The 20,075-nt window shown below is 38.1% G+C and overlaps 1 protein-coding gene across 1 annotated transcript in view; it reads left to right on the top strand.

Moving 5' to 3' along the window:
* Window positions 1-20,075, top strand: part of LOC111139106 (Fanconi anemia complementation group C) — a 173,140-nt gene that overhangs the window by 96,273 nt on the left and 56,792 nt on the right. Inside the window, exon 6 of the mRNA XM_022491255.1 lies at window positions 14,100-14,264. Coding sequence (XP_022346963.1) covers window positions 14,100-14,264 — 165 coding nt within the window. The remainder of the gene's footprint in view (window positions 1-14,099; window positions 14,265-20,075) is intronic.

Below are 20,075 nucleotides of genomic sequence, written 5' to 3'. Positions count from 1 at the left end.
ACACAAAAGAAATGCTCATGGATTAGAAGAATAAATATTGTTAAAATGTTATGTTACCCAGATCAGTCTATACTTCCAGAGCATCCCTATCAAACAAAATACCATCAATATTTTTCACAGAGCTGGAAAAAACAATTCTAAAATTTGTATGGAAGCAGAAAAGACCTCATAATCAAAGTAATGTTGAAAAAGAAAATCAAAACTGGAAGCATCACAATTCTGGGCTTGAAGCAGTATTACAAAACTGTAATCATCCAAACAGTATGGTACTGGCACAAAAACAGACACGTAAATCAGTGAAACAGAGTAGAAAACCCAGAAGTGGATCCTCAAATCTATGGTCAACTAATATTCAACAAAGTAGGTAAGAATATCCAATGGATAAAAGACAGTTTCTTCAACAAATGGTGTTGGGAAAACTGGATAGCCACATGCAGAAGAATGAAACCAGACCACTTTCTTATGCCACACACAAAAATAAATTCAAAATAGATGAAAGACCTAAATGCGAAGTAGGAATCCATCAAATTCCTAGAGGAATTTTTGACGTAGGTTACAGCAGCTTCTTGCCGGACCATCTCCAAAAGCAAGAGAAATAAAAGCAAAAATCAACTATTGGGACTTCATGACAGCAGAAGAAACAGTCAACAAAACTAATAGGCAACCTACTGAATGCAAGAAGATATTTGCCAGTGTCTTGTCAGGTAAAGGCTAGTGTACCAAATCTATAAAAAATTAAACTCAACACCCCCAAAATAAAAAATCTAGTCAAGAAATGGGCAGAAGAGATGAACAGACATTTCTTAACAGAAGACATACAAATGGCCAACAGATACATGAAAAAATGCTCAACATCACTTGCATCAGGGAAATACAAATCAATACCAAAATGACCTCACACCAGTCAGAATGGCTAAATCTAACAAGTCAGGAAACACCAGATATTAGCAGGGAAGCAGAGAAAGGGAAACTGTCTTACGCTTTTGGTGGGAATGCAAACTGGTGCATCCACTCTGGAAAAGAGTATGGAAGTTCCTCAAAAAGTTAAAAATAGAGGGCACCTGGGTGGCTCAGTGGGTTAAAGCCTCTGCCTTTGGCTCAGGTCATGATCCCAGGATCCTGGGATCGAGCCCCGCATCGGGCTCTCTGCTCAGCAGGGAGCCTGCCTCCCCCCTCCTCTCCTTGCTTGCCTCTCTGCCGACTTGTGATCTCTGTCTGTCAGATAAATAAATAAATAAATCTTAAAAATAAAATTAAAAATAGAATTACCCTATGATCCACCAAGTGCATTACTAGGTATTATGCAAAGGATACAAACATATTGATGTGAAGTGGTGCATACACTCCAGTATTTATAATAGCAGTGTTCACAATAGCCAAACTATGGAAAGAGCCCAGATGTCCATTGACAGATGAATTTATATATAAAGAATATATACATATATATACACACACACACACGTACATACATACATACATACAGTGGAACATTAGTCATCAAAAAGGCTCGCCATTTGCAACAATGTGGATAGAACTAGGGGACATTATGCTAAATGAGATAAGTCAGAGGAGCACAAATGCCATATGATTTCATTCATATGTGGAATTTAAGAAACAAAACAGATGAACATAGGGGAAGGGAAAAAATTAAAATAAGACAAAACAAAGGGAGGAAATCGTAAGAGACTTAATTATAGGAGACACACTGAGAGCTGCTGCAGGGGAAGTGGGTGGGCAAATGGGGGTAATTGGATAATGGGCATTAAGGAGGGCACTTGAGGTAATGCTCACTGAGTATTGTATGCAATTGATGAATTGCTAAATTCTACCTTTGAAACTGAGAATACAATATATGTTAATTAAATTGAATTTAAATAAGAAATTTATAAAAAAAAGAATGAGACTACTATGAACAATTATATTGTAACAAATTGGATAACCTAGAAGAGATGGTTATCTTTTTTATAAACATAAAACCTACTAAGAGTGAATCATAAATTTTAAAAAATCTGAACAAATCTGTACAGGAAGGAGACTAAATCACTAATCAAAAGCTTTCCAACAAAGAAAAGCCCAGGACCAGATGGTTTCGCTAGAGTATTCTACCAAATATTTAAAGAATTAACACCAGTCCTTCTCAAACTCTCTGAAGTAATGGAAGAGGAGGGGTACATTTCAAAACTCATTTTATGAGGCCAGCATTACCATGAAACCAAAGGCAGATAAAGACAGTAGAAGAAAACTATAGGCCAATATTTGTGATGAATATTGATGATGTGTAAAAATCCTCATCAGTGTACAAGCAAACCAATGTCAGCAATACACTAAAAAGATTGTGCATCATGATCAAGTGGGATTTATTCCTAGCATGCAAAAATGATTCAAGATACAAAAAGCAATTAGTGTAATACACCATGTTAACCAAATGATGGGAAAAAACCACATCATGGTAATTTCAGTTAAATCAGAAAAAACTGTTTGATAAAATTCAACACCCTTTCATGATAAGAACATTCAGCAAATTAGGAATACAAGGAAACTGCTTCAACAAAATAAAGACCATGTGTGAGAAGCCTACAGCTAACATCATCCTTCATGGTGAAAGACTAAAATTTTTTCCTTCTAAAATCAGGAACAAAGCAAGGATACCCTCTCTTACCACTTCTTTTTAACAGAATACTGGAAGTACTGGAGAAATTGGGCAAGACAAAGAAACAAAAGGCATCCAAATTTTATTTTATGTTTGTTTGTTTTTTTAAGATTTTATTTATTTATTTAGAGTGCACATGGGAGGAGGATGGGGGTGGGGGGAGAGGGAGAGTCTTCAGCAGATTCTGAGCTGAGGGTAGACCTGACTCTCAGTCCCATCATCCTGAGATCATGACCTGAGCAGACACCAAGAGTAGGATACTTAGGGGACGCCTGGGTGGCTCAGTTGGTTGGACGACTGCCTTTGGCTCAGGTCATGATCCCGGAGTCCCGGGATCGAGTCCCGCATCGGGCTCCCAGCTCCATGGGGAGTCTGCTTCTCCCTCTGACCTTCTCCTTGCTCATGCTCTCTCTCACTGTCTCTCTCTCAAATAAATAAATAAAATCTTTAAAAAAAAAAAAAAAAAGAGTAGGATACTTAGAACTGACAGAGCCACCCAAGTGCCCCCAGGCATCCAAAATTTGTTTTAATTTTTTTTTTAAAAGATTTTATTTCTTTATTTGAGAGAGAGAGAGAGCGAGACAGAGCATGAGCCGGGGGTGGGGGGGCGCAGAGGCAGAAGGAGAAGGAGAAGCAGACACTCCACTGAGCAGGAAGCCTGATGTGGGACTCCATCCCAGGACCTGGGATCATGACCTGAGGTGAAAGCAGATGCTTATCCGACTGAGCCACCAAGATGTGGCCCCCCCCAACTTTTTTAAAGATTTTTTAAGATTTTTTTTTTTAGAAAGAAAATGAGGTTTTCTAAAAACATTTTAGAAACAAAAAGAAAGAGAGGCGTGTGCAGGGGGAAGGGACAGAGGGAGGAGAGTCCCAAGCTGACTCCACACTGAGCATGGAGCCCTGTGGGGCTTGATCTCACGACCTTGAGGTCAGGACCTGAGCCCATACCAATAGCTGGATGTTTAATGAACTGCACCACACAGGCACCCCTCAAAGGCATCCGAATTTTAAGGGACAGTTTACCGTTTGTAAATGACATGATCTTATACATAGAAAAACCTAAAGACTCCACAGGAAAAAACTGTTAGAACTAATAAATGATTTGAGTAAGGTTACAGGATGCAAAATCAATACTTAAATATCAATTGTGTGGGGTTTTTTAAAAAGATTTTATCTATTTATTTGACAGAGAGAGATCACAAATAGGCAGAGAGGCAGGCAGAGAGGGGGAAACAGGCTCCCTGCTGAGCAGAAAGCCCGATCTGGGGCTTGATCCCAGGACCCCAAGATCATGACCTGAGCTGAAGGCAGAGGCTCAACCCACTGAGCCACCCAGGCGCCCCTCAGTTGTGTTTTTATACACTAACAGCAGTCCAATAAGACATTTTTTTAAAAGCCCATTATAATATCAAAAAGAACAAAATATCTAGGAATAAACTTAATCAAGGATATAAAAGACTTGTATGCTGCAAACTATAAAACATTGCTGAAAAAAATTAAGTGTGACACAAATAAATGAAAAGGCATTCTGTGTTGAGGTATTAGAAGACTTAATATTGTTTAAGTGTCCATACTACCCCCCAGGCAGTCCATAAATACAGTGTAGTCCTATTAAAATCCAAATCGCATTTTTCTTTTGCAGAAATGGGAAAAAAAGGCCCTAAATTTCATATAGAAGACCCCAAACAGCCAAAAACCTTGAAAAGAAAAACAGAGGCCTAACACTTCTGGATTTGAAAACATAACTCAAGGCTGTAGTCATTAAGTCTCTTTGGTTCTGATATAAAGCCAAACACATAGACCCATGGAACAGAATAGCAAGGAAGTTGCAAAAAGATACCCATAATGTCCTAAAAAAGTGTTAAAACTAGACAGAAAGGACTCACAACATTAGGGGATTGCCAGCTCCTAGAAAGAAGAAGAGGAAATGGGACAGGAGAAGGGTATTTCAACTGTAATTGAAACATTTTTATTTCTTTAAAACCTCAACTGAAAATACCAATAAAATGTTAACTTTGTAAAATCTTGGCAATGAGTACCCAGTTAATGTTATTAATAATTCCCTAGGTTTTTCTTATAATTTTATAATTAAACTTAAAAAATGTAAATATAGTTTTAGCTAGTAAAATCCTGAAAATTAAAAGATAATATTCATAATAAAAAAATAATTTCCTGCCTCAGGTTCTTATTTCCAAAATAGCAGGTGTAGTTCATGAAAAAACAATCATCTTTAATCATCCTCAGATTGCTTAGTATTTATTCCTCTCTGGAGTTTTTCCCCTTTATTTAGATCTTTTTGCACTTACCCATTATTTCCTTTTACTGGTCTTTCAGATTCTTTCTTCAGAATGTGTGCTTTTCATTTTCTCACCCTCAGACAGGAGAGGGTAGCCGTTCAGAAAGGCATCTAAACTCTACTGACCACAGTTAGGAAAGCCTGCTGGAAGCTATTAGCTAATACTCTCTTTGCATCTGAGAAATTTCCATTTGTGCCAGATTGGATCATTTTGTGGGGCATGTTCATTCCCAAATTTATGATTGTTTCTTCAGTAAGGATGTGTATTCTTCAAAAACAATACGCACATATTCCCCATATTCCCTGGTGCAGAGCAAAGTTTACTGAAGGGTGTCCACACTGGCACTCCAGCTGGTAGTAGCGGCAAAGACACAGCAGTGATTAACTTGATGAGTAGTTTAAAAACTCTAACTTTAGTCAAAGCAAGTTAGTGATGTAATTAGTAAAATTCTTAGCTGAATTTACCGAGAGTATGAGATGCTTCCATTAGTAGAATGTCCTCTGGACACTGGCACATCTCATACATTCCTAATTTGCTCTTTTGAATAATTTTTACTATGGAGTCTTAATTTTTGAATGAATTCTAGAATTCAGCAAGAAATGTCTTACAGGTATTTTTTTGAATGTGTTGAGTTTTTTAGAGAAATTCAGTCTCTTGAATTAAATTAATTTATACTTAGAAGATTGAATTTAAAAAGCAATTTGATGTTCAGCATTCTTTTTGTTTCTTTATGAGCTTTTAAAGTCCTACTTTTAAGACCTCAAATCAGGAAGTTCTGTTCTCCATCCATAAAAGATCCTGGGTCCCTTAAAGCTTATGTGAGACTCAGAACTCCACATCTACAGTTCTCTAGTGAATTATTAAGTCCAACCAAGTGTACTTTCTTGTATCAAGTAGAGACATTTCATGAAATCAGGTAGTGGAATGGCATCATGATAACATTTGAAAGAGTTGCCAAACATGCTGGAGCCATTATAGTTGTTGCTATCATAAGTTATAATAATAACTACAATATGTATAAACATAATATATAAATTTCTCCTACTATATACATACCTGAAGTTTTCTGTACATTTTTAAGATTTAAAAGTCAAAAAAGTTGAGTAAGAATATAATATATTAGGCACAGTATTTTCTGGTGTACTTGGATGTAGATATTCCCCTATTTATGAGACACAAATTTGCTCATTACTTTCCTTCCCCTAGGAAGACTTAAAATATTCAAGCCACCAAGAGCCTCTCAAACTTAAACACCATATAAGCAATGCAGTTGTTTTTCTCTTTGTTTTTAACAGAGGGCATCTGTACTTTTTTTTTTTTTTCATTTTTTTCTACTTAAAATTTTTAAAAGATTTTATTTACTTTTGCGAGAGAGAGAGAGAGAGAGCGCACACACGAGTGGGGGTTGGGGCAGAGGGAGAAGCAGACTCTCCGCTGAACTGGGAGCCTGATATGGTACTTGATCCCACTGCCCTGGGTTTATGACCTGAGCAAAAGGCAGACACTTAACTGACTGAGCCACCCAGGCACCTACTACTTAAATCTTCAAAGTTCATTTCAAAAGACCCAAAAGTCTTTTTTTTTTTTTTTTTAAAGACCCAAAAGTCTTATAGAAAATATAGAATTAAGCTCATAACTTCAATGCATAAAATGTCAGAGGAACAAAAAATAGGAAAATCTGTTTGGTTTTCTTTTATATTATTTTTAGAGGCCTGATAAATGGTCTTGTCATAGCATTTTAAATAGAATTTCACTTGCCACCAACCAAAATCAACAATTCAGTGACAGAATGTTTAAATTCTCTCCTGTTCTTTGCTGTAAACCGTCCAGAAGGAGTGACATTCTGGGTTTTCTGAGCATCATCAGTTTATCTTGTAGTTCTATGGTTTGCTGCAGATGGCTTGGAAGCTTCAGTATAACCACATGGGAATGATATTTCCAGCAGTATATGGTTACTGTTGAGCCTTCTGCAGTTGAATTTTTGTGCAAAAATCATTTGGAAGTGCTGCTCTGGCAATCAATCAAGACATAATGCTTAGCGTAATCTAGTCTGGAAAGTGTTGCATAACTATAGACGAAGTGGGACTTCCACACTCTGGCAAGCTTCAGACCGAAAGAGGGAGCTGTGAAGGCTGTGAGCACTTTGAAGCCCTTCAGAAGATCATCAGTTGACCTTGCCTGCATTTTGGTAGAACCAAGAGCTGCTGAAATTTATATGAGACTTTAGAATTTTTCAGGAAAATTCTCTTGGACCTTTTCAGCCTAATTGGTAGATTCAATCTGTAGCCCATAAACAACAGTGCTTGATAAATGCCCTTGGTGCCAGGATTGTCTTTTCCACACAGCTAGTAGCCAGTGATAGATTCTGACTCCTCTCTTTTAAGGTAACTAGAGAATGTAAGACTTTTTTTTTTTTTTAAGATTTTCTTTATTTATTTGTCATAGACAGAGCACAAGCAGGCAGAGTGGCAGGCAGAGGCAGAGAGAGAAGCAGGCTCCCTGCTGGACAAGGAGCCCGATATGGGACTTGACCCCAGGACCCTGGGATCATGACCAGAGCTGAAGGCAGCAGCTTAACTGACTGAGCCACCCAGATGCCCCGAGAATGTAAGACTTTTAAGATAATGAGAGAGAAGTTGCACATACAGGTCTTTTAGAGAGAAAGATTGCTGAAGGGTAGAAGATAGAAGCACTGCCTCCCTGCTTCTTTATTTCTGAGTTCTGGATTTACTATGAGTATACAAAACTATTTTTCCATTTCTCAAACATTCACAGAGCCCTTAGTTTATGCAAAATATTCTGCTAGATTCTGCACAAAATACACACAAAAAACATTCCACATTCCACATATACACACCAACTCCCCTTTCTTCTATCCTACCCAGTAAGTTCATAAATTCCAGAAATTTTAGGTATTTACAACTCAAGCTAAATCCCTCTCTTTGTTAAACTTAGATGATGAACTTGAAAACATTAATTATTTTTAGATCTAAATCCACCTTGGCAGTGGGTTAGAGAAAGATGGTAGAGCACTGAGGAAGGTATCTGTTGTTGAAGAGACTGGGGTCATTTAGGAAAGTGGAACAGAACAAGAAGTGAGTTTTAGAAAAGGTGATCATTTGAGGAAAAAAGACAAAATGTTCACACATAAGAATAAGTCATTGTGTAGTTTGACAAAACTTTATTTCTGTGAGAATTTTACAGTTGGTTACCAAGAAAATAATACAGCTCAACAGAAAATTTACAAGAATTAACTAACATAAAAATCTTAAATACAGTTCTATCATGTTTCCTTAAAGTATTCAGATTATTACTAGAGATTGATATCTTATTCTAGGGACTGCTACTGAAGAAGTAGTGTAGAGCAGCATTTCTCGGGCTTCAGTATGCATGAGGATCAAATTACGTTAAGACGTTAACAAGCAGAGGGATGCCTGGGTGGCTCAGTTGGTTAACCATCTGCCTTTGGCTCAGGTCATGATCCCAGGATCCTGGGACTGAGTCCTGTATGGGATTCCTTGCTCAGCAGGGAGGCTGCTTCTCCCTCTGCCCTCTCCCCCTGCTCATGCTCTCTCTTGTACATACACACACTCTCTCTCTCACACTCTATTTCACAAAAGTAAATAAAAATTTTTTAAGATTTTATTTATTCGATAGAGAGAGAGGGAAGCAGGCTCCCCACTGAGCAGGGAGCCTGACACGGGGCTCGATCCCAGGACTCTGGGATCATGACCTGAGCCGAAGGCAGACGCTTAATGACTGGGCCACCCAGGTGCCCCAATAAATAAAATTTTTTAAGAAAGATTTTAACAAGCAGTTTTCTTGGCCCCACTCATAGGGATGCTGATGCTGATGCTGCTGGTTCTGAGGATCGTATTTTTGGAGTAGCTCTGATGCAGAGTACTTGGCCAGATTCTGAAGATTAAAGTACAAGACCTGGGGTACCTGGGTGGCCCAGTCAGTTAGGCATCTGACTCTTGTTTTCGGCTCAGGTCATGATCTCATGATCTTCATGGGTTGTGGTGTCAAGCCCTACATCATCGGGCTCTGCTCGATGGGGAGTCTGCTTGGCAGTTCTCTCTGCCCCTCTCCCCACTCACGTGCATGCTGTCACTTGTGTTCTCTCCCCCCCCAAATAAAAATAAATAAATTTTAAAAAGTAATAAAACGTAAGACCTCTGAAGAATAGTGGCTCTCATAATCAGGAGAGAATAAGATGAAAATGTAATTCAGGAGAATAAATCAGGTGATGAACTAGGTGCACATGTGACATAGCATTCACTTTATACTCCAACTCCTAGAAATCATGGGTGAATTTTAACAATTAATTATATAATACTGTAAAACAAGGGAGCATTTGATGACCCACAAGTTACAAGAAAGGCTTCAAATGGCAGATAGGATATTTTTGAAGGGAAATATCACAGCCCAAAAAGCTTGCAGGAGAATATTACTACAAAGGTACAAGTAACGTTAGGGTGGATTCATGGAGCAGCAGGGCATGTGGCAGCCAACAAAACAGCTTGTTGGACTCTTGGAATTCACAGAAGCTGGCTCCCTACACTCCTCCTTATCCACTGCCTTCAAACAAGAGATGACAGAAATGTCCTGTTTCTAACAGGAAGGAGGGAGAAAGATTTTGGAGAAAGAAGCACCAAATGGCTATTAATTTCCAACAGTTCTGAGGATGCTCTGATGTGCAGAATGTGGTTTATTGGCAACCCCAACCAGCACTACATATTGATCTTCCCCACAAGTACCAGAGGAGGCTATAGTAAAAAGAGAGGCTAATGGGGAATCCCAAATCCCAGAAAGAGCGAACAAACAAAAATCACCAGAGATTCATGGAGAACTAGTACCATGAAGAAAAATGAACTAAATGCAACGAAACAGAAGATACAAATATACTAATTAAATGCATTACGTTGGGCAAGTGTTTTTTTTTAAAGGGATAAAATTAATTGTCCTAAGAATAATAAGAGAAACTACCAAATTCTTGAAATACTAATAAATTGGTTACATTTCTAAAAAAGGACTTAGAGGAAAAAATAAAAGGTTGAATAGGAGCTAGAGCTGAATAGCAAATAATGACTTCAAAGACTGAGCCAAATAGTTCTGGGATAAAGTGCAAAAGGACAGAGAAGTGGAAAGTAAGAAGGTAGAGTATTTTGGTTTTGTTTTTCCCATTTATTTATTTATTTATTTATTTTTAAGATTTTGTTTATTTGTCAGAGAGAGCACAAGCAGGGGACCAGCAGGCAGAGCAGGCAGAGGGAGAAGCAGCTTCCTACCGAGCAGGGAGCCCAATTCGGGACTCAGTCCCAGGACCCCAGGATCCTGACCCGATGCCTAACCGACTGAGCCACCCAGGTGTCCCTTGTTTTTCCATTTTAATACAAGAGATCAGAGGGGGATGTTGGGGAAGATAATGGAGTATGAAGGGCCTGGAGTCTACCTCTTTACCTAGACCAAAATTTTACTGAGACACTCTGCCTGATGTAACTGTTTTGGAACTCTGGAGTCTCTTGAAGACTTGCTGCTTTGAGGGGATGCCTCTGACACTAAATTTCAGCTGTTACCATGGTAAAGACTCCCCATCTCCAGTACCCTAGACCCATGACGGGCAGCTGTACCTGCATTCATAGACAGGCTTGTAGTGAGGGGGTGGGCAGTGCTTGGTGAGTTTTGGTCTTGTCAAAGATAATATGCGTAGTTATATGAAGAGGCTATTAAAATACTTCTGCCTTTTACAACTACATATCTGTGTGGGGCTAATCTCTCTCCATAGACTTTGTTCAAAACATAGTGCAACAGATTGAATGCAGAAATGTATAAAAGAATCCAAGTGTCTTCCTTCAGACCATATGGTAAGATTTACAATCATATAAATGAGTGCCACTCTTCTTACTATTTCTTTGTCTTATAAAATCTAGTTGTTATGTTAATATCTAATGAGTTTATCATTGTTACTTTTAGTGAGTTGGTATTGTCAGGTGTCTCTACTTTAATTTCAAACATCATAAATGTTGAAAGTGACAACCTCATAAACAAAAGCCCTTTGGTATTCTCCATAATTTTTAAAGTTTAATCTTTAAACTTCAACACACTGAGAATCTCCAGATCTCTACACAGTTTCTATCCCAGACCTCCTGAAGAAGGGGAAAGGCTCAGGGAGACTTATCTTGTGCTGTATCATCAATAAAGTGTTCTGTACCCAGCTCAAAAAAAAAAAAAAAAAAAATGTGTATATAAGCAGAGCAGCAATGGTCACCAGATATTTAAGGAAATCATACTAAGTATATAATATGAAAAAATAGAAAGCAATACAAATAAAAAAGATTATTCAAAGAAAATATCTCAAATAAATTAATATTAGTGCCTCCATAAAAAAAAAAGGTAATATTACATCCATTAAATAAGAACAGAATGCTATTTTTTAAAAAAGGCTATTAAAAAAAAAGTTCCTGTAAATTAATCATGAGAGAGTAGTAATGAAAACCATAATAAGATTGGGAAGCGCCTGGGTGGCTCAGTGAGCCTTCAGCTCAGATCATGATCTCAGTGTCCTGGAATTAAGCCCTATGTTGGGCTCCCTGCTCAGCAGGGAGTCTGCTTCTTCCTCTCACTCTGCCCCTCTCCCCCTGTTCATGTTCTCTCTCTCAATAAATAATATTTTTTTAAAAAAAGGAGGATGAGTGCTCGCTTCGGCAGCACATATACTAAAAAAAAAAGGATGAATTTGAACAGTTCTTCAAAATCTAGAGTAAAAAGACCAAGAAATGAAAAATAAGAAAGAAAGGACAGAAAAGTGTCCAGGAAGTTCAATATTCAAAAAGATTGGTGTTCTCATAGAGAGAGAAGAGATAAAAGAATGGGTAGAAAATTATCAAAGAAACAATCAAGAGAACTTTTCTGATTTAAACTCTACTGAGTGCCCAGCACAATGAATAAAAATAAATCCTATACCAGCACATCAGTGTGAAATTTCAAAGAGGATTTCCAAAACCCTCAAGGGAGTAAAAACAGGACTTACATAATGGATAAAGATTCATAATAGTATGGACCTTCTCAGGAACAACACTAGAAGCTAGAAGACAATAGGACCACACCTTCACAGTTTTGTTGGAAAGTTACAAGATTTCTATACTCAAAGTATCAACCAAGTGAGAGGATAAAATAAAGATATTTTGAGACATACAACGTCTCAAATACTTTTTTTTGGTACCTTTCCCACTTAAGAAGAATGAACCAAGAAAAAAAGAAGTAGGGTTTAGGAGAGAAGTAAAGGAAATCCCCAGGACAGAGATCCCAAGATGATAACTCTACAGAGGGAATAAAAAAGTGACCTGCCTGGGTTGTAACAGGTCAGAGGGTTCTAGGAGAAACTTATTTAAGATGATGAAAATGTTAAAATGTCAGATATATTTGAATGTATTGTGAGGAGATTACGCACTTGGGTTGGAGTTTGGGAAAAGGAAAATTGTTGTCTTTCGGAGTGCAATTCAATATGCAAATGTTCACACATGGTCTCAGATAGGCATGTGCAAGGGTCCTACCTTAGTGGTGTTTATGATGATGATAAATTAGAAATAACCTAAAAGCCTATAAATAAAGACATTGTCAAATTACAAAACATACATATTGGTTTAATAATAGGCAGCAAGTAAAAAAAAATGGGGGACAGCTTTTTGTTTTCTGTTGTGGTTCCATTTGTGTTTCAGAAAACACAAGACTAAATTTCTCCATTTATGATTATACATGAATATAACTAGAAAAAGATCTAATAGCCTACATCTCAAATTTTCATTGTATTGATCTCTAGTTGTTTGTTTATTCATTTAAGATCTATTTCTTGAGCATGTAGTATATGTAAGGAGTTGTTTCCTGCATGCTGGGAATGGTGCAGAGAGCAAAATAGAAAAAAGTACCTGTCCTCATAAAGCTGACATCCTAGCAGGAAGAAACAGACCATGAACAATAAACAAAAAAATACATTGTAGGCCAGGTAATGAAAAGTACTCTAAAGGAAAGTAAAACTATAAAAGAGATAGATGGGGTGGGTGGGCACTTTCTGTGTTAAGCTCTGGTATCCCGTGGTGCTTCCTGCATTATGGACAAGTTTTGGAAATTTGCAGTGTCCAATACTGTAAGGTACTAGCCTCATGTACCCGTTGAGCATTTGTTATGTGGCTGGCACAACAGACAAATGGAATTTTAAATTTTATTTCATTTAAATTAAATTTAAATTGCCACATGTGGCTCACTGCTACCATATTGGTCAGTGCATTTAAATGGGATGGTCAGGGATGCCATCAGCATAAGGCAACAGTTGAGCTGAAACCTATATGAAATGACGGAGCTAACCATAGGTTCCAGGCAGAATGAAAAGCAGGATCTCATCTGGAGAATTTGGAGGAGGCCTATAAGGCTGGGCCATGATGAGTAAGAAAAAGAGTAGAAGAAAATGAAGCCAGAGAAACAGAAGCGACCCCCATCATGGAAGGCCACAGCAGCCAGTATAAGACTTTGCTTTTTCTTGGAAGTGGGAAACCATTGCAAGGCTTTGAGCAGACAAGTGAAGTGATCTGAATTTTTAAAGGTTGTGAGAACTATTATTATGATAAACAGTAGGGATGAGGGCAGAACTGGGGAGAAAGTGAAGAGGCTCCTACAGTAACTCAGACCACAGGTGATGATGAATTAGTGGGTAGTGACAGAGTATAGAGAAATTGTCAAATGAATTGACAGTATCAGTGCTGAATTAGGTAAGGGGCATGAGAAAGGGGGGGAATCAAGGACGGCCTTGAAAGGCTTTCGCCTGAGCAAATGAGATCAGCAGTGCTGGGGAAAAGAACATTTGGGGAAGGAATTCAAGAGTTCTGTTTTAGGGGTGGTAAATTGGAAGTGCCTGTAGATAGTTATGCCAAAGTCCTGACAATAAGTGACATTGAAAGGGAAATTTCAGCTGAAGGATTTCTTCTTGGAGAGTTCTCCAAGAGGATTTCTCTTAGAAAGGTTCATCAGTGGTGTTAGCCCTCTTTATGTGAGGGACAAAGCAAGTAACTTTCATCAGTCTTCAGCATGAAGATTTTGTCTTTAATTACACGTGGCTCTAAGATTTGGATAATTATTTCTTATTTTTTCTGTAGAATAGTTCCTGAAAAAATAAGGCTCCTGTCACGAATTTGTATACCACTTGTAACTCTGCCAGATATTGAACCACTGGTGGAGGCTCTTCTCACCTACCATGGACATGAACCTCAGGAAGTGCTCTGGCCTGAGTTCTTTGATGCTGTGAATGAGGCCTTTCTGCTGTAAGTAATGTACATTTACTTTCTCAGCCACCTTTGCTTTTCTGTTTCTTAGAATGCTTCATTATATTAGAAATGCAGTTTTCAAACTTTTGGTCTCAGCACCACTATGATCTTAAAGATTATTGAGGATCCCAATGAACTTTTTTTTTTTTTATGTGGGTTGTATTTATCAATATATTTTTTTTAAGGTTTTATTTATTTATTTGACAGAGAGAGAGATCACAAGTAGGCAGAGAGGCAGTCAGAGAGAGAGGAGGAAGCAGGCTCCCCGCTGAGCAGAGAGCCCGATGTGGGCCTCGATCCCAGGACTCTGGGACCATGACCTGAGCGGAAGGCAGAGGCTTTAACCCACTGAGCCACCCAGGCGCCCTATTTATCAATATTTTTTTACCATGTTTGAAATTAAAACAAATTTTTAAAATATTATTTCATTTAAAAATAATTGATTACATCTTCACACAAATAGCATATTTTTATGAAAAAGTGATCTTTTCCAAGAAGAAAATTACTTAACAAGAGTGGCATTGTTTTTCATTTTTGCACCTCTCTTTATTACCTGACATAAGACAGCCAGTTCTCATAGGTGCTTCTGTTCAGTCTGGTGCGATGTGTTGTTTTGGTTGAAGTATATGATGAAAACTCAGCCTCACACAGATTTATAGTTGGAAAAGACAAGAATATTGCAGTAGCCATATCAGATCATTGTGGATTTTCTCCTTGGATAGATACCTCACCAAAATTTGAAAATGGTAGCGTTTTAAGGTTAGTTGCTACACAGAATCTGAAATTACAACAATGAGCTTGTCTGTGGGATACATTTTTGTTTGGTTGGGGTTTTGTTGGTGGTATACTTCTGGTAAGCTTTTCTGCTCAAGCAGGATTTTGTAGGCTGGTTTTTTAACGCATGCTTCATTTGGGAGATACTAGTTTATTAAGTTATGCGGATCTTCTGGCCCTGTCATGTTTATTTTTTAGCATCAGCACTTTCATTCTCATCAGCAGCAATCTCATCAGAAACGTCTTCAGGTCTTAGGAAGCTGTCAGCTCACACTGACAGGAACAAATTTTCCAAGATTCAAATCTGTGCTTAAAAACTCAAATTTAGGGACGCCTGGGTGGCTCAGTTGGTTAAGCAGCTTCCTTCGGCTCAGGTCATGATCCCAGCGTCCTGGGATCGAGTCCCACATCGGGCTCCTTGCTCAGCGGGGAGCCTGCTTCTCCCTCTGCCTCTGCCTGCCATTCTGTCTGCCTGTGCTCGCTCTCTCTCCCTCTCTCTCTCTCAAAAAAAAAAAAAAAAAAATTTTTAAAAAAAAAAAACAAAAAAAAAAAAACAACTCAAATTTATCATTGGCTACAAAATGCTGTCATTTGTTTGCCTTGAGGTAAAGGGGTCATTTCACTAATTTTTGAGAAAGTATGTGCCAAATACTCAATTCTGAGTACCCACTGTCTGCCATTCTTTTAAGTAAATTTCCATTACAAAAGGCAGCTCATTGATCTTGCTGCTCCACAGTTCCAAGTGCTTTTCCTCCGGACAGCTATCCTGATCTGTTACGCAGCGGAAGTGCAGTATGCATGCTTTCCTTTTCACCACACAGACCGTTTTTTATAAAAAGTATTTTCAAGTGTAAAATTGAGTAAAATTAATATTCATGCTGCATCCTCAAACACATTTCTGTGCGAGACTGGCAGTGTTATGACTGCAGGCAGTGGTGAAGAATACAGTGACTAGCTCCTCTGCTTGGCTTGTGTGGGGCGTAGTAGTTTTACTCACTAGTGCTGTTATACTAGGAGTGCAGAGGTCAACACGGCTGTTCCAGTAAAAACCACGAGATTCGAAAGAGTTACTCAACATTTCAAGTATTTCTCTACCATAAGTGTGCACTGCCCAGCTCCTTTAACAGAACCCCTGTTCTCAGTTAGTGTTGATAACGAGATGAATACAAGCTACACAGCTAAGTTCAGCCGTATCTAGAGGTTCCGTTTTAAGGCAGAAGTATAATTCTCTCAGGGCGCCTGGGTGGCTCAGTGGGTTAAAGCCTCTGCCCTCGGCTCAGGTCATGATCTCAGGATCCTGGGATCAAGCCCCGCATCGGGCTCTCTGCTCAGCAGGGAGCCTGCTTCCCTCTCTCTCTGCCTGCCTCTCTGCCTACTTGTGATCTCTGTCAAATAAATAAAATCTTAAAAAAAAAAAAAAGAAGTATAATTCTCTTGATGAAATATTTACTTATTACATCTGTGTTTGAATTATTTAGTTCCTTTTTGTTTCGACCCTGAATGATTGATATCAAACGGACGCCACAGTTAGCTAGCTCAGTAAGAATACTTGAAAACATTCTGTCGAATAAGGCATAATAAGGTAAATGAGAAACATCTATGAAACCTAGGGGGAAATAGCTTTCTTCATATTTACTTTCACTTAGAGGTTAGTCCAGTTCCTTTGGAGTAGATGTCTCGTGGTCATGAGTCAGGGAAATCTCTGGTATATTTGTTTCATCTTTTCCCAGTGAAACAGGTATGATTGAAAAAGCAAATCTTAATTCTCCTTTGTAAAGTCACTGATCCATTCTTAAATGTAAGAAAATATATTATAAATGAATTTTATTTTTGAGTAAAATAGCAAATTACAAGAAAATTAAAATGTTAATGCATTTGTGAAGTATATATAAATATACTTAAGATCTACAATAATTTAGATAAAATTTAGACTTTTCAAGATTTTTATTTATTTATTTACTTATTTGACAGAGAGAAAGAGACAGTGAGAGAGGGTACAGAAGCAGGGAGAGGGTGAAGCAGGCTTCCCACTGAGCAGAGAGCCCACTGTGGGGCTCAATCCCAGGACCCTGAGATCATGACCTGAGCCAAAGGAGAGGCTTAACTGACTGAACCATCCAGGTGCCCCTTTCCAAAAAATTTTTAAGTATTATTGCAAAATTAAACAACAAAGTGTACTTCTTGTTATGTTTCCGTGGAGGCACAAAAGGAAATATTAGTTTACTTATTTCTTACTTACATTTCCCCCACCTGCTTTATTGAAATATAATTGACATATAATATTTTATAAGTTTAAGGTGTACAAGTTAATTTGATACACTTTTTATATCGCAAAATGATTACCACCATAACTTAGCTAACACCTTCATCATGTCACACAATCACCATTTCTTTTTTGTGGTAAGAACATTTAAGATCTACTCTTAACATCTTTCAAATATATAATACTGTATCAACTATAATCACACCATGCTGTTCATTAGAGCCCCAGGATTTATTCATTTTACAGCTGGAAATTTGTACTCTTTGACCAACATCTCCCCATTTCACCACACACTAGTTCCTGGTAACCATCTTTCTAGTCTCTGTTTCTATGAGTTCAGCTCTTTTAGATTCCACAAATACTGTATGATATCACATAAGGTGATATCTTATGTGATATCATACAGTATTTGTGTTTTTCTCTGTTACTTATTTCAGTTAACATAATGCCCTTGGGTCCATCCATGTCACATACTGCAGGATTTCATTCTTTCTCGTGGCTGAATAATATTCTACTATATAAATATATCACATCTTCTTTATCCATTCATCTACTTACAAATGCTTAGGTTGTTTCCATATCTTGACTGTTGTGAATGCTGCATTGCACATGGGAGTACAGATATCTTTTTGACATCCTGTTTTCATTTCCTTTCGATGTATACCCAAAAATGGGATTCCTGGATTATAGGATAGTTTTAATTTTCCATGATGGCTGCACAAATATGCATTCCCACCAACAGTGCACAAAGGTTCCCTTTTCTCAATACTTGTTATTTGTTGTCCTTCTGATTCTAGCCATTTGGACAGGTATAAGGTGATACCTCATTGTGTGGAGATTTGCATTTCCTTGATAAGCAGTGATGTTGAGCATCTTTTCACTTACTTGTTGGCCATCTCTCTTTTTTGGAAAATGTCCATTCAGGTTCTCTGCCCATTTTTTAATTGGACTTTTTGTGAGATGTGTGGTGTGTGTGTGTGTGTGTGTGTGTGTGTGTGTGTGTGTGTATGTGTGCATGGTGTGTGTGTGGAGTTGTAGAAGTTCTTTATATATTTTGGATATTAACCCCTTATCAGATATATCATTTGCAAATATCTTCTCCCTTTCAGCAGGTTGTTTTCATTTTGCTGTGCAAAAGCTTTTTTTTTTTAATGTAATTTTTTTCAGTGTTCCACAATTCATTGTTTATGCAAAAGTTTTTATTTTTGTATAGTACCGATAGTTTATTTTTGCTTTTGTTTCCCTTGCCCAAGGAGACATATCCATAAAAATGTGGCTGAGCCTGATGTCCAAGAGATGACTGCCTATGCTTTTTTTTGTTTTGTTTTTTTTATTTATTGGACAAAGAGAGCATGCTCACAGGTAGGGGGAGCAGCAGGCAGAGGGAGAGGGAGAAGCAGTCTGCCCACTGAGCAGGGAGCCTGATGTGGGGCTCGATGTGGAGCTTGATCCCAGAACCTTGGGATCATGACCTGAGCCGCAGGCAGCTTAACTGACTGAGCCACACAGGCGTCCCCGCCTATGCTTTCTTTTAGGAGTTTTGTGGTTTTAGGTCTCACAGTTAGGTCTTTAATCCTTTTGAGTTTATTTTTATGCATGGTGTAAGAAAGTTGTCCGGTTTCATTCTCCTGCATATAGCTGTCCAGTTTTCTCAGCACCATTTGTCAAAGAGACTGTCTTTTTTTTTTTTTTTTTTTAAAGATTTTATTTATTTATTTGTCAGAGAGAGAGAGCGAGAGTGAGCACAAGCAGATAGAGTGGCAGGCAGAGGCAGAGGGAGAAGCAGGCTCCCCGCTGAGCAAGGAGCCCGATGTGGGACTCAATTCCAGGACGCAGGGATCATGACCCGAGCCGAAGGCAGCGGCTTAACCCACTGAGCCACCCAGGCGTCCCAAAGAGACTGTCTTTTACTTATTGTATATTTTTGTCTCCTTTGTCAGATTAATTGACCATATAAATATGGGTTTATTTCTGGGCTCTCTATTTTGTTCCACTGATCTATGTGTTTGTTTTTCTGCCAGTACCATAGCAGATTACTGTAACTTTGTAGTAGATCTTGAAATTTGGGATTGTGATATCTCTAACTTTGTTGTTCTTTCTCATGATTGCTTTGGCTATTCAGGGTCTTTTGTGGTTCCGTATAACTTTTAATATTATTCTTTTAGTTCTTTCCCAAGTTCAGTTATTGAAGAGACTGTCCTCTCCCCATTGTGTATTTTTGTCTCCTTTGTTATAGAATAACCATATATGCATAGCTTTAATTTGGAGCTCTCTGTTCTATTACATTCATTTGTATGCCTGTTTTCATGCTAATACCATACTGTTTTAATTACTGTAACTTTGTAAAATAGTTTGAAATCAGGGAGCATGATGACTCCAGCTTTGTTCTCTCTCAAGATTACTTTGGCTCTTTGGGGACTTTTGTGGTTCCAGAAAAATTTTAGGATTGTTCTATTTCTGTGAAAGCTGCCATTGAAATTTTGATAGCAATTGTACTGAATTTATAGATTGCTTTAGGTATATGGACATTTTAACAATATTAATTTGGGGTACGTGGGTGGCTTAATCTTGAGCGTCTGCCTTCTGCTCAGGTCATAGTCGGGGGGGTCCATCAGGTTGCTCCCTCCCACACTCCCCCTGCTTGTGTTTCTTCTCTCGCTGTCTCTCTCTCTCTCTCTCTCTCTCTCTCAAATAAATAAATAAATAAATAAAAATCTTTTTTAAAAAACAATATTCTTTTTAGGTTTTTGAAGATATTCTTTATCAATTTG

The sequence above is a fragment of the Enhydra lutris genome, unplaced genomic scaffold (genome assembly GCF_002288905.1).
Source record: "Enhydra lutris kenyoni isolate GAN:26980312 unplaced genomic scaffold, ASM228890v2 scaffoldscaffold95, whole genome shotgun sequence".
Taxonomy (NCBI): domain Eukaryota; kingdom Metazoa; phylum Chordata; class Mammalia; order Carnivora; family Mustelidae; genus Enhydra; species Enhydra lutris.
The sequence above is the reverse complement of the archived record's forward strand: the minus strand, read 5'-3'. Positions and strand labels throughout refer to the sequence as shown.